General features: G+C 52.1%; 1 protein-coding gene across 1 annotated transcript in view; it reads left to right on the forward strand.

The window, feature by feature from the left end:
* The first annotated feature begins 9,393 nt into the window (after positions 1–9,393).
* Positions 9,394–12,280, forward strand: part of ETS1 (ETS proto-oncogene 1, transcription factor) — a 72,033-nt gene continuing 69,146 nt past the window's right edge. Inside the window, exon 1 of the mRNA XM_062508532.1 lies at positions 9,394–9,436. Within this exon, the coding sequence (XP_062364516.1) occupies positions 9,394–9,436 (43 nt within the window). The remainder of the gene's footprint in view (positions 9,437–12,280) is intronic.

The following is a 12,280-nucleotide window of genomic DNA, read 5'->3' on the forward strand; positions in this document are numbered from 1 at the left end:
TCCAGACAGGGGATAGCCTGAGTCTGGCAGGAGACCAAGCAGATGTGGCAGCTCAGGGCCACCCACACTTGTATCGGGGATGCTGCAGGTGGGTGGAGGTGGCTGCAGCTGTGGGACACCCCAAGGAGCTCAGCTGGACCATGGGATGCTGGAAGGAGCAGGGAATTTTCTCCTGGGCTGGGGAAAATGCCACCACAACTGAGCACAAGTTCTCTTTCTTTTTCCTGCTAAATAACTTCAGTTTTCCTCCTCTATGACCTCCCCTTGCAGCCCCCAGCCCTGCTGCACCCCCTTCCCAGCCCCTTCTCACCCAGGCAGACCCAGCCCTGCCCATGGCTTTTCCCTCTGGCTGTCAGCAGCTCTGCCAGCTCCCTCTTGGAATGGGAAGCAGCCAAAGCAAGCAGAGATACCTGAACCTGACATCCACCCACTCCTTGTCTGGACTCAAGATGTTTCAAAGCTCCCCCCTTTCTATTTCTATCCTCATTGTCATCCTCCTTTGAGAGGAAGGTCTATTATTCCCCTCCTCCTTTTCTCTCTACAAAAAATGGGACATTGTTTCTTCTTTCTTTGATTTAAAAGCCAAAAACAGTTATAGGAAACTGTTCAGCAGATGTTTTACAGTATGAACCTAGAGAAAAAAAGTTAAAGAAAAAATAAAAGCTCTTGGATTTTGCTTGAGGAGCTAAATTTAGCCTAACACTTCCTCCCATTCGGGGTTTGTGTTGGCATAGGCGAGGCGTAGGTTTGAGCACTTTGATTGTAGTATTTATTTTATTTCTCTCATTAGCTGCATCCATGAAAAGCTGGAGCTAATGAAGCTCATTGAGGGAGGAGGTGAATCTAGCCTGAGCTGGGTCTCAGCGAGGTCCTTCTCATCCCACAGGATGGGATTGAAACAGAATAATTCCTCATCCCATTTGCAAGGTTTATCCATGCCCATGGCAGCACCCGGGGGGGGGGGGGGGGGGGGGTGCAAATGAGATAAAACTCCCAGCTGAGGTTGGTGAATTCTCAGGGGCAGATTTACAGGCACTGAAGGAGCCAGCACTGGAGCCCCAGCTCCCCTGGGTGTACTGGAAATGGCACTCACTGATTTCTGGAAACAGCTTCGATCAGCATTGCCAGAACTCATCCCATAAACCTTCCCCAGGCCGGGCTCCTGATGCCTTCAAAAGGCCCAGGATGGTACCAGCTAAGCTCTTCTAAGCAAGGACAGGGACAGTGTCCCCAGCGGGGTGTGCTCCTCCTGCCATCAGGGGCAACACCCAGAGCTGGGGCCCTGCACCCAGAGGAAGGGCTGGGAAAGGCTGGCCAAGGATGGCATTTCCCCCTGGGAAATCCACTGCCTGCCATCCATGGGCACCACCATCTCCAGTGCTTACAGGATCACTTGACAGGACAGATCCAGGTGGAAAAAGGGAGGTAAATCACACTTGGATCTCTCCCAAGGGACTGAGAGGAAGCGAATGCTGTGTTATCTCTGCCTGGTTAGTGCTGGGGCAGTTCCCATCTGGGAGAAGCCTTGGAGCAGGAATGACAGCCTGGTGATGCTGCTCCATGGTTCCTTCCACCACCTTTCCTGTGAGCTGGGCTCCCCTTCTTGCCCACTCTCAGCCTGAGCCTAAATTTCCATATCCTCCTGCAGGGTGTCCAGCTGGAGCTGCCAATTGTGCCTGCCTAGGAATATCCAGAGAAAACCTGCAGCTTTCCACAGGCTGGCACTCTGGATATTTGCCCAGGGGTTTGGATTTGGGCAGAGACCCTGCAGATAGGGAAAGATGGGTAAAGCTTTGGAGTTATGGATCAGGCTGCCCTGATCTGTGAATGTCTCTGTGAATGTTCCATCCCTGGAAGAGTTCCAGGTCAGGTTGGACAGGGCTTGGAGCCATCTGGGATAGTGGAAGGTGTCCCTGCCCATGGCAGGGGGCGGCACTGGATGGGATTTAAGGTCCTTTCCATCCCAAATCATTCCATGAGTCTATGACTCACCAGCAGAAGAAACCAAGGGTTATTCAAGGCAGAGAAGATTCCTGTTAATGAAGATACAGATCTAGGAATTAGCCCAGAGATCCTCTGAAAACTTCCTTATCCCAGTGGAGAGCCAAAAGGGGTCAAAAGTAAAGTCTGTGCTTGCTCCCTATTGGAAGTTTTCCATCAGGAAAAGGCACACTGGGATCTTATTTCCAGAGCTGTAAACATGGAGTATCTCCCCTGGCATGGGAGATGGAGGTGGGCAGAGAGGGACACGGGATTGAACTGGGCACTGGGGATCCCCAGCAGGGATCTGAGCTGTGCACTGGCAGTGCAGGCTGTGTTTCCAGACATTAATGGCTTGTTTGTTGTCTAAGAGGGTGGAAAACCAGAGAAAACCCGAGGTCCAAAGGAGCTGTTTGATTCCAATAGGGCACTATTGGTGCAGCCTGTGCTGGAGACCCGGGCAATTCCCAAGGCGAACTGCCCCAAACCCATGGGCTGGGCTCTGGGGGGATGGCAGAATAAAGCTCTGATTCATGGACACATCTTTGGCTCCTTTCTTTGGGATCTCTGTATGTTACACATGCAGACGAGCAGGAATGTCATTTTTTCCAGACTGCTTTTTGCATAAATTAGGATTGTTTGCTGTTTATCTGCTCACCCTGCTGTGACCCCTCCCTCCATCCCCATCCCCATCCCCATCCCCATCCCCCTCCCCTGCTGAAACCCACGGACCCACGCTGGCTCTGGGAAGGGGGAAGGCAGGCTGAGGCATTCCCAGCTGGCTTTTTTGGGAGCTGCACTGAGGGTGGGTGGGCAGGTTAATGAAGCACCCAGAACAGGCTGGAAGACAGCGGGAAGGGTTTTCCCTCTCCACGGTGGGTGTGCCCGCCCTGCCACCCGTGAGGACGGATCCTGGGATAGGATCATGCCTTTGGGCTTCTGCAGCGCTGCCTGGGAGATGTGAAGTGCTCCATGAGACAGCCTGGATCCGGGAAAGCTGCTCGGCCTCGGGAGCGCTGATAAATGGGATGCTGCTGCTTCCCCTCCCACCCACACACTTCCACTTTCACTTCACATGTGGGACCCAGCCCTGCAATTCCCAGCCCGGCCATAAATAACCCCTGCAGCTCCAGGGATGGCATGGATTCAGCTAGACATGCCTTATTTATCCCCTTTCTTCCTCTGGAGCTCTGGGTGTCCTTCATGGAGGGAACGTCACACCCTGGGGATGTCACCTGTGTCCTGTCATCCTCCCTGAGCTCCCCCGACAATCGACAGAGGAGACAAAGGAGAATCTGTCCAAACACCCTCGCTGCAGGTCAAGAATTAGATATGAAAAGACACAGCTGTTCCCAAAGCCTAATCCTCGTCACAGACAAACTTTCCTTGACCTGGAACCGTGTGGAAAATAAACAGAGAGGTAAAGGACATGTTAATAACTCATTTCCACAAAACCCAGCCTCGCTTTTCTGCTACTGGAATTTTTCCTTCTGCTGCTCACTCCCATAACAAAAAGTTTTTATTAAGGTACAGATCATTTTCTATTGGTTTAGATATGCAAATAAAGCATTGAAAAATGTCCAGTTTCTGTCCCACTGGGAACATCTCACACCTTCCCTGCTCTGTGGGAGAACCAGGATAACATTCCCTTAGCTGAGTGTGTCCCTGGAATTCCTGGGTGGATGGTGGGACCCAGGAGGGCTCAGCTCCCACCTCAGCCCTGCTGAGGTCACACCACCAGCTACAGAACCCTCGCTGTCCTTGTGTCTGTCAGCTGATCAGGAACACAAAGGACACTTTGAGACTGGGAAAAGCCTCTGGAAAAGGAGAGTTTTGCAAGTTTATCAGCTCCCCACAGAACCCAGTGCAGAGGAATTTCTTCATTCCTACATCATCCATGTCCTTTCTCCTTTTCCTCCCCACACAGTGCATTTCTGATGAGATGTGACCCGTGGAAGGACAGCCCAGGGATTCAAAGGATGAGCTGAGATGGCCTAGGCTTGAGCCATGAGTCCTGAAAAATGGAGATGGAGCCTGGGATCACCCCTGGGGGGCAGGAGCTGGTTCATAGGTCCAGCTGAGACCTGTGCTGGCCGCTGTTCCCATGGTGCCCTGTCCTGGGGGAACAGACCCCACGAGGCCTCCAGGACCACCCTGAGTGAGCCACGTGCAAACCCTGGGCTCTGCCTTTGCAGCCCCTCCTCCAGATGCTGCTCCAACCCCCTGGCTCAGGGAACACGGGACCATTTGGGTTGGAAAATTCTCTGTGACCATCCAAGCATTCCCCCAGCACTGTCAGGGATCCACCACTGACACTGTTCCCGAGTGCCACATCCACTCTGTTAAGTCCCTCCAGCGATGGGGCTCCATCCTTAGAAGCTTTTTCACCACTCAACCCTTCCCCAATATTTTTGGAGTCATTGTTTGCCAGGAAGGAGGAATTCCAAACCCAGGACATCAAAGCCACTACACTCTGCTGTCCAGGGAGGGCCACCTCCAATGCAGACATCCCTGGGGACACAAGGCTTTGAGATGTGCACTGCTGTCCTCAGAGAACCACCAGCAATAACAAGAATTCCAGCTTCCCATTCATTCCCATCACAGCTCAACCCTCATAAGCTGCTGATTATTTTCTGAATGGGTTTTATGTGACATTCTTAGTGCAGTGCTAATCTCATTTTTTGAATGAGAAGCTGCAAAGGGAAGCAGTGAATTGATCTCAATTCACCCCCTGCATTTTTGCATGGGCTTGAGAAGCAGTTGATTTTTTTAAAATGCCATGATTTTTATCAAGGCTTTGAATTCCACCCCAGCAAGATACAGGGAATATTTTAACAGATAAAAGAAAATAAAAATATTTCTTGCTTTTTTTTTTTCCCTCAATGCTAATAGTAAATTAAGTCATAAAGAGCAAGTGATTAACTGGCTGCTGAATTGGTTTCGAAATCTGACCAGATGTGTTCAAGCAGGAATTGTTGGCTGATAGCATTTTTATAAATCTGATCTCCATTTATGTGCCTGCTTGGGAAAAGAGCACTTCTGAAATCTGGCTTTATAGTCCTCGATTAAATGATTCTGGATAAGGATTTTAATTTTCAGTTTGAAGAGAGTGTGTGCAATGAAATCCTCACTGGTTTTTTGTCTTAGTGCATCAGACTAATCAAAGATCCTTCTTCCAACCAAGAGGACAAATTCTTCCTGCAATGGGAGAACTTGTGAGTAAGGACTGATTCCTCAGTTAATATTGACAGAAATTATAATAAATTTACCTTGTCCTTGAAGCTTTCAGGACTCTGTAAATGGTGTGAGTAGGGCAGGCACCTGCACAGAGGCGTTTGCAATGAAAATGTTCACATTGGCCTCAAGAAAAGGGATCAGGTTTTGTGCCAACTACACAAAATCCACAAGTTTGCATCTCAAGGGCTGAGGCTGGAGATGTTCTGGTTGGAACTTCCTCAGAGATGTTGCTTAACAGCAGAGCTGAATGGAAATTTCTCACTTCCTCTCCCAGAGTGAAAATGTGACTGAATCTCAGAATGCCAGAATGGATTGGGTGGGAATGGACCTTAAGGCCCATCCAGTTCCACCTCCTGCCACGGACAGGGACACCTCCCACTACCCCAGGCTGCTCCAAGCCCCATCCAGTCTGGCCTTGGACACTCCCAGGGATCCAGGGGCAGCCACAGCTGCTCTGGGCACCCTGTGCCAGGGTCTGCCCACCCTCAAAGGGTGTTGTTATTGGTGTGATTTTGGGTTTTCTCACCTCTGTACACATCCATGTATTTTTATCCATGTGGATAGAGATGAAAATGGAATTTTTCCCCACATTGTTTCTCACCCAGTCCTTCTGTCACCTTCAGATGTTCCATGTTTAAAGCCTGTTTTTACACGGATCTGGTCTCCGTTAGGAAAGTGGGATAAACCGTGGATGAGCCAGTTCATCACAATTATCTTGGCTGATGTGTAGGAGTCCACATGTAGCAGCTCCCAACCTAAAAGATCATCATACAAGTCACTTTTTGGGGCAGTTTAAGCATTCAGGATTTTCCTGTGCACCCCAATTTTTCTGTTTTAGTGAAATCCTGCACCTTCACATCCAAGGTAATGGACATCCAAGATCTGAGCTCCTGTCTGATCCAAGGGTAGAAAAAGGTCCTTCTGCTTTGGAGGGCAGAAATTTCCCCTTAGCTCGGACATTCAGCATCCTTAAGCTCCACACAGGAGGGAATTCATCGGGGCTGAGGGATGAGCTCTGGTGCTGCCCCTGTTGACTTTTTGGCAGTTCCAGAGGGTTTCAACACCTGGATCCCAGATGTGCCCAGCTCTGTGACCACTGAACATCTGGGCACAGGCTGTGAGTCATGCCTGGGTTCTGAGGAGAGGCAGAGGGAACGTTTCCCTGGGCAAACCTGCCATGGATTTCCAGGCAGCTCCTGATCCAGCTGCATCACCTTCTCCCAGGGCAAACACCGGGAAGGTTCCCCTAACTCAGGAATCCCCATTCTACTCTCTTGCCCTGAGGTAACACCAAAAGCAGAGATTCAGGTTGTCAGGGGACCCATTTTATTGGTCCCTGGTCTGTTTTCCCAGAGTAAGATGGAAATGGTGATCCATGAAGGGCTCTGGAAGATCATTACATGAAGGTTCTCTCCTTTAATGATTTATGATCCACAGGGATCTCTCCCTGGAGAGGAAGCTGGGGCCTGCAAGGGAGGGGAATTTAGGTTGGTGACAATGGGTGGCATTCAGGACTGGGCTGAATTTTGCCCAGCTGATCCATGTTAACTGCCCAGCTGCAGCTGACAAACTGGGACCATCTCCAGTTGCAGCCACCTTCACAGAGATGCTGCTCTGAGCTTCCATCCCAAATGGTGATGAGCATTTCTCAGGTTATTGGAGAAAGGGCTGTTTCTGTTGATGCTGATGTGCTGCACTTTTCAACAGGAGCTTGAGTGCCCCCAGATTTAAGCAGCCTACAAGTGCAGAACCTGTGAAACATCCCCAAGACATCTCCAATTTGGTGAAACCATCAATAACTTCTGCAGGGAAACTTTAAGGGATTGCTTTATTTTTTTATGAACACAGAGCAAACACAAAGCAGCTGCCATGGAAAGTGCAACGACTTTATGATCAATTCCGTGAGCAGCCCAAAATTTAACCCAACTTTTTGTTGTGAGCTGAAGGGACTGGTTTGGGTGACTGATGTGACAGCAGTGACCCTGAAACCAGGCAACCATGTGATCTTCAGGGTCCCTTCCCACTCAAAGCATTCCATGACTGTGATTCCGTGTCCCAGCCTCCTAGCTGGCTGTACAGCCACTCCACAGAGCTGTGAATGTCTGGATTGCTGCATCCCAGCACCCTCCTGAGCAGAGCATCCAGGCAAGGACATCTTGCTCACAGCTGCCAGCGGGGCTATCCCAGGAAGAGTTGCCCAGACAAAAATTGATTGTCGAACACATTCTGCTCCTTTGGAGCTCAGATGTGACAAAGCCTTTGTAGCAAAGCCCAGGAGGCTGGAAACCTTCCTGGGGAGATGGAACCCTGTAAATCATTTCCTGTGTTAAAACAGCTACAAGAGGGAGCCGTGCCTGGTGAGTCCAGCAGGTAATGGATTTGGGCCACCTGGAGCTGTGTGTTTCTAAATTCAGGGCTAAAGGAGAGATTCATTGATCATTTGGGACCTCCTGAAGGACCCAGGAATAGTTTTATGTGCATAAATAATGAGATTTTTTTGCTATTTGTCACTTTGTGCATTTTAGCAACCTCCTGGTGTGGGAGAGGGGGACAGGAGGGACTTTTATGCTGTGAACGCTTATTTGGCGCATCTGGTTTCTCTGGGGAACGTTTGGCAGCAGGAGATGCCACAGGAGCCCCGTACAGGCAGAAATTATCAACGTGGGAGAAAACACAATTTTGATTTGTGCTTTGCAAATGTCCACTGCTCTGAGAGCACACAAAATACCCAGGGTTGTGCTGGGGAAGGAGTCTCCAGGAATTATTCCTCTCCCCACACTGATCCTTCAGCAGTGACAGCACTCAGATGTACAGACGGCTTTGTTTTTTTTCATGAGGGTGTTGCTAAATCACCCCCTGCTGCAGATACTCTGCAAGAAGAACTTCATGGTGTCAGTGCAGTGAAGCAGCAAGGGCTGAGCCCCACGGCTGGGGGCTCTGTGCTGCTGTTCTGTTACAGTTTGCTCTCAGGATCTCCAGGGAAAATCCCAGCAGCTGCTCCTGGCCTCCCATTTTGTCCAGGAGCAGCACGCACGGAACCCTTAGTGCCTGGGCTCTGCCCAGGGCTGCTCATGGAGACAGCGGGATGGGATCCGTGCCGGAGCCGGGCAGGATTTCCAGGCTGGAGCCCTCTCCTGGAGGAAAAGGCAGCTCTGCTGCCTGGACAGCGAGAGAGGGAGAGGAGGGATGGACACGTCCTCCTGCACACAGGATTTGGGGGTGCCACTGGCGTGTGGAGCTCCCAAACTGTGAAGAGGAAGACAGGGGTGTTCGGCAAAGGCAACCCCAGATCCTGCTCTTCCAGAGCCTCTGGATAATTCAGAGGGGCGTTCAAGGAGAGAGATCGCTGCAAGCTGAGTTTCTGCCCCACCGCCTGGTCCAGGCCAGCCGGGAATGTGCTCTCCTGCCCTTCTCCTGTCTGGAGAGGCCCCGGACACTTTGAGCACCTGCCTTGGGACTGGGCTTTGGAGAGATTGGCAGGTTGGGACCATCCAGCCCTGTCTGAGCTGATCCAGCGTCTCCCAGCGCTGCCAGAGCAAATTCCTTCTCCAGCTGCTTACGGAAGGACTCCTTCAGCCTGTAGGGTTTTGAAAGCAAGCAGCGGTTACCAGGGCGCACTTTTGGTTCCAGAGGTACTTACCAAGGGATTGCAGGATTTGCAGCAGGCTGGGGGTAAGGCAGGAAGCAGAGGAGAGAGCCCTGGAGCCGGCAGTGCCCTGGGACACGCAGGGGACCAGTGACAGCAGCGGTGCCAGGGACCCTTTAGGAGCAAAGGATTCCTTCCGTGAGGCGCCTCCGGGCAGGGATAGCAGCCGGGCTGGGATTTGGGGGTCAGGGCTGGAACAGCCTCACCTGGCCGCGCTCTGCGAGCCTTAATTTGGCCCCCGGGCAGGAATAAACTCCTCTCATAGGACTTTGGGGGCTGCGGCAGCACCTGACAGGCAGGCTGGAGCCTCGGATGGATTTACAGGGCACGGGTCCCAAAGGCCACCCCAGAGCGGAGCTGTACCCCAGCCACGCTGCACCCCATCCCCACCTCCAAGCAGCGGCTGTTTTGTTTCCCCAGCGCCGTGACATCGGCCAGAGGTGGCTCTTTCCTGGCTGGCGGCGTTCGCAGCGCCCTGGGCGCGGGGCTGACCACTCCCCCTGCCTTTGAATAGCCCTGCCTCAAACACTATGGTATTTCCATCCTCCCCGGCTCCAGCGCGGAGAGCACCAGGTAGTTGGGAGGAGAGCGGACACAAGTGTGCGAAGCCGTGGAGAATATAAAGCTTTTCCCTGGGTCCTTCAGCTGAGCCGTAAGTGGTGGGGAGAGAGGCTCTTCGAATTCTTTCGGGGCTTGGAGGCACCTGTGGACGTTTTCAGGACACATCAGATTTGGTTTGTGGTGATTTACTTTTCCTCTCTCCATTTCCAGTTTCACCCAGTAACTGATTTGTGTATCCCTACTGCAGAATGTTCTGTATATGTCTCAGATGATGTTTCCCTTTAAAAATCTTTACATATATTCGTATATGTGGTACATAAATTTTATACCGAGATTTAGGAGAATGTTATTATTTTCCTCATAGAGGTGGAAGGCTGTGCACAGGCATTAGTACAGAATTAAATTTGCAGTTCCTTTGCTTTTTTGAATGGTAATTTGGTTTTGGTGTAATTTGGCTGGGTTTTGCTGTGAGGGAGAGGAGATCCAAAGTGCCTGGGGTCGGGCAGACAGACCCGGGGCCAATTCCTGCTTTGCAGGGATGATTGGAAGGATTTGCAGGGACCCTTCCAGTTGTTTTCCATGGCGATGCCATCCCTTAAAGGGCTGAAAGTGCTACAGGTGCCAGCATTTGCCCTTGGGAGAAGCTGGAGTTTGACAGCTGCAGAGATGTGCTGCCGAGCCGCTGCTATTCCCTGGGAAGAGCAGAATCCTGCCCCAGCCCAGGCAGGGGGAATTGAGTCCCTGAGGAGCCCAGCCAAGGCCTTCCCCCTTCCCATTGGTCTGTAAATCATTGCTTTGCATGTGGCCACTCTGTGTCACAGTCATCATCAGCTTCCCATCCTGCGCTGCCAGCTGACACCTTTGGGGCTGCGGGCTGGGCCGGGCCGGTTTCCTGCTGCAGCCCATTCACCCTGGGTTTGCAGCTTTCCCCTGCCTGCCATGTAAATAACGTTCTGGCAAGCCTGATTTTTTTGGGGTATTTTCATCTTACCCAGGGGCTGGTGGTGTGTGGAAGCTTGAGGTGCTTTTTGTACCCCAGCACTGGGATATGTTGGTCCCTTGACCTCAGGTTCACCACGGAGCTTTTTTGGGGGAGACCTCCAGATCACAAAACTCTTTCCCGTCTGGCAAGCTGAGGGACAAAGACACACAAGGTAGCCCCACCTTCCCAATTGATTTGGGGCCCTATGGAAGAGTGGAGTTTGGTGGGATTTTCTGAATAGGTTTGGGCAGGCTGGTCCAGGTGTCCTGTTGAAGGTCCCACAGGGATCCTAGGGCACTCCCAGCTGGGCTGTCTAGCCCTGCCCAAGCCCCTGAGCTACGGGAGAGGCTGGGCTCTGTGAGATGGGTCAAGTCCTGCCCTGGAGCAGAGATTCCTCTCTGAACATTGGGACACAGATCCCATTCTTTCCCCTTTTGCTCTACCCCAGCTGAGGGCCTGGCCCATGGCATCGTGCTGTGAGTCTACTGCTTTGTGGAGGCAAATTTGTGAGTGAAATAACAGCTGACCTAATTAACCCTCCCTTCACATCCTCCTTCCCAGCCAGTGGCTGCTGTGAGCCGGGGCAGACCAGGGTGATTTAATGGCAACAGCTCTGGCATCCCACCTAGAGCCTCTCCTGCCTGAGCCGTGCTGTCAGCTCGCTGTGCTGCTGATGGGGGCATTATCTTATCTTCATTAGCAGCTGAGCAATCGATGAATGAGCAGAGAGTAGGAGGAACGTAGAGAAAAAGCAGTTTACTCCAAGCACAGAGACTGGGGTCTCTGTGAGACAGGGCCCAACTTTAACCACTGTGGCACTCTCCCACGGCCCTGTCACCCGTCCCAGCCAAACGGGAAGGCTCTTGAGATCTCATCACACCTCCCTCAGATCTGATAAGCACCGGGGGAGGGAAGAGCCCCGCGCTGGAGCAGCCAGGGATGCGCTGACAGGCGGCTCCTGCCCCATCCTTAGCTCCTCACCGGCGCTAATTCCCCCGGCAGTCAGCGCCCGGACAGCGGCTCGGGGGCTCAGATCCTCGGCCTCGCCCCCTCACTTTCCCTGGGTGACCTTATCCCGGCCCTTTAACCTCCCGGAGCATTGACAGCGGCTGCAGAAGGTCCGCTGCTGCTGTATTTACTCTGTTGTTTACCGCAGCAGCGACTGCCCCGCCTGCTTGCCCGGCAGGAAACCGCGTGCGAACACTCTAAAGTTACAAAATCATAAGAAATGCGTGATTTAGTGTGGTAAATCTGTTAAAAACCATGGCTGTAAGCGTGCAAAGCACACTCCCGTCCACTGCTCCACTCCTGCCTTAGGGATGCTCCTTTTGTCCGAGGCGGGTTCCAGGAGCTGATGAATGGGAGGAGGTTTCTAAGATGCCAACAGATCAACAACCCCTACTTCCCCTGGGAACGGAGCTGGAAAGTGCCCGAATCCCAAGGGTTAAAGCCTGGCGGAAGGATGTCATTTCCACCGGCTCTTTGCCCCACCCCCTCAAAGACGATAAATTATTGCTCGATGCAAAAATGAAGTCAGTTATCACTGAGCAGCTCTGGGTCACCAGGCAGCCCGGGGAGGGTGGGGGTATGGCAGGGGCTGCTGCAGGATTTTAAAGCCTCGATTCAGCTTCTTGAAGCCAGAAATATTTTGGTGGGGTTGCTGATGCTGCCCCATCCTCCTGGCTTCTCATCAGACCCCATGGAAAAGTAATTTTCCCAGTTTATTGGGATGGAGGAAAGTAGTGTTTGGTGACTGTCCCAGCACCCTGCAGTGACCCCCCTCTCTGGGTGCCAGCTGGGGCTGAGGGCCGTGGGGTGGAGCTGAGTGTGGTGCTGCAGCTCATAAACTGGGGAACAGTCTGACCCTCAGGACT

Source organism: Cinclus cinclus, chromosome 25 (genome assembly GCF_963662255.1).
Source record: "Cinclus cinclus chromosome 25, bCinCin1.1, whole genome shotgun sequence".
In the NCBI taxonomy this organism is placed as follows: domain Eukaryota; kingdom Metazoa; phylum Chordata; class Aves; order Passeriformes; family Cinclidae; genus Cinclus; species Cinclus cinclus.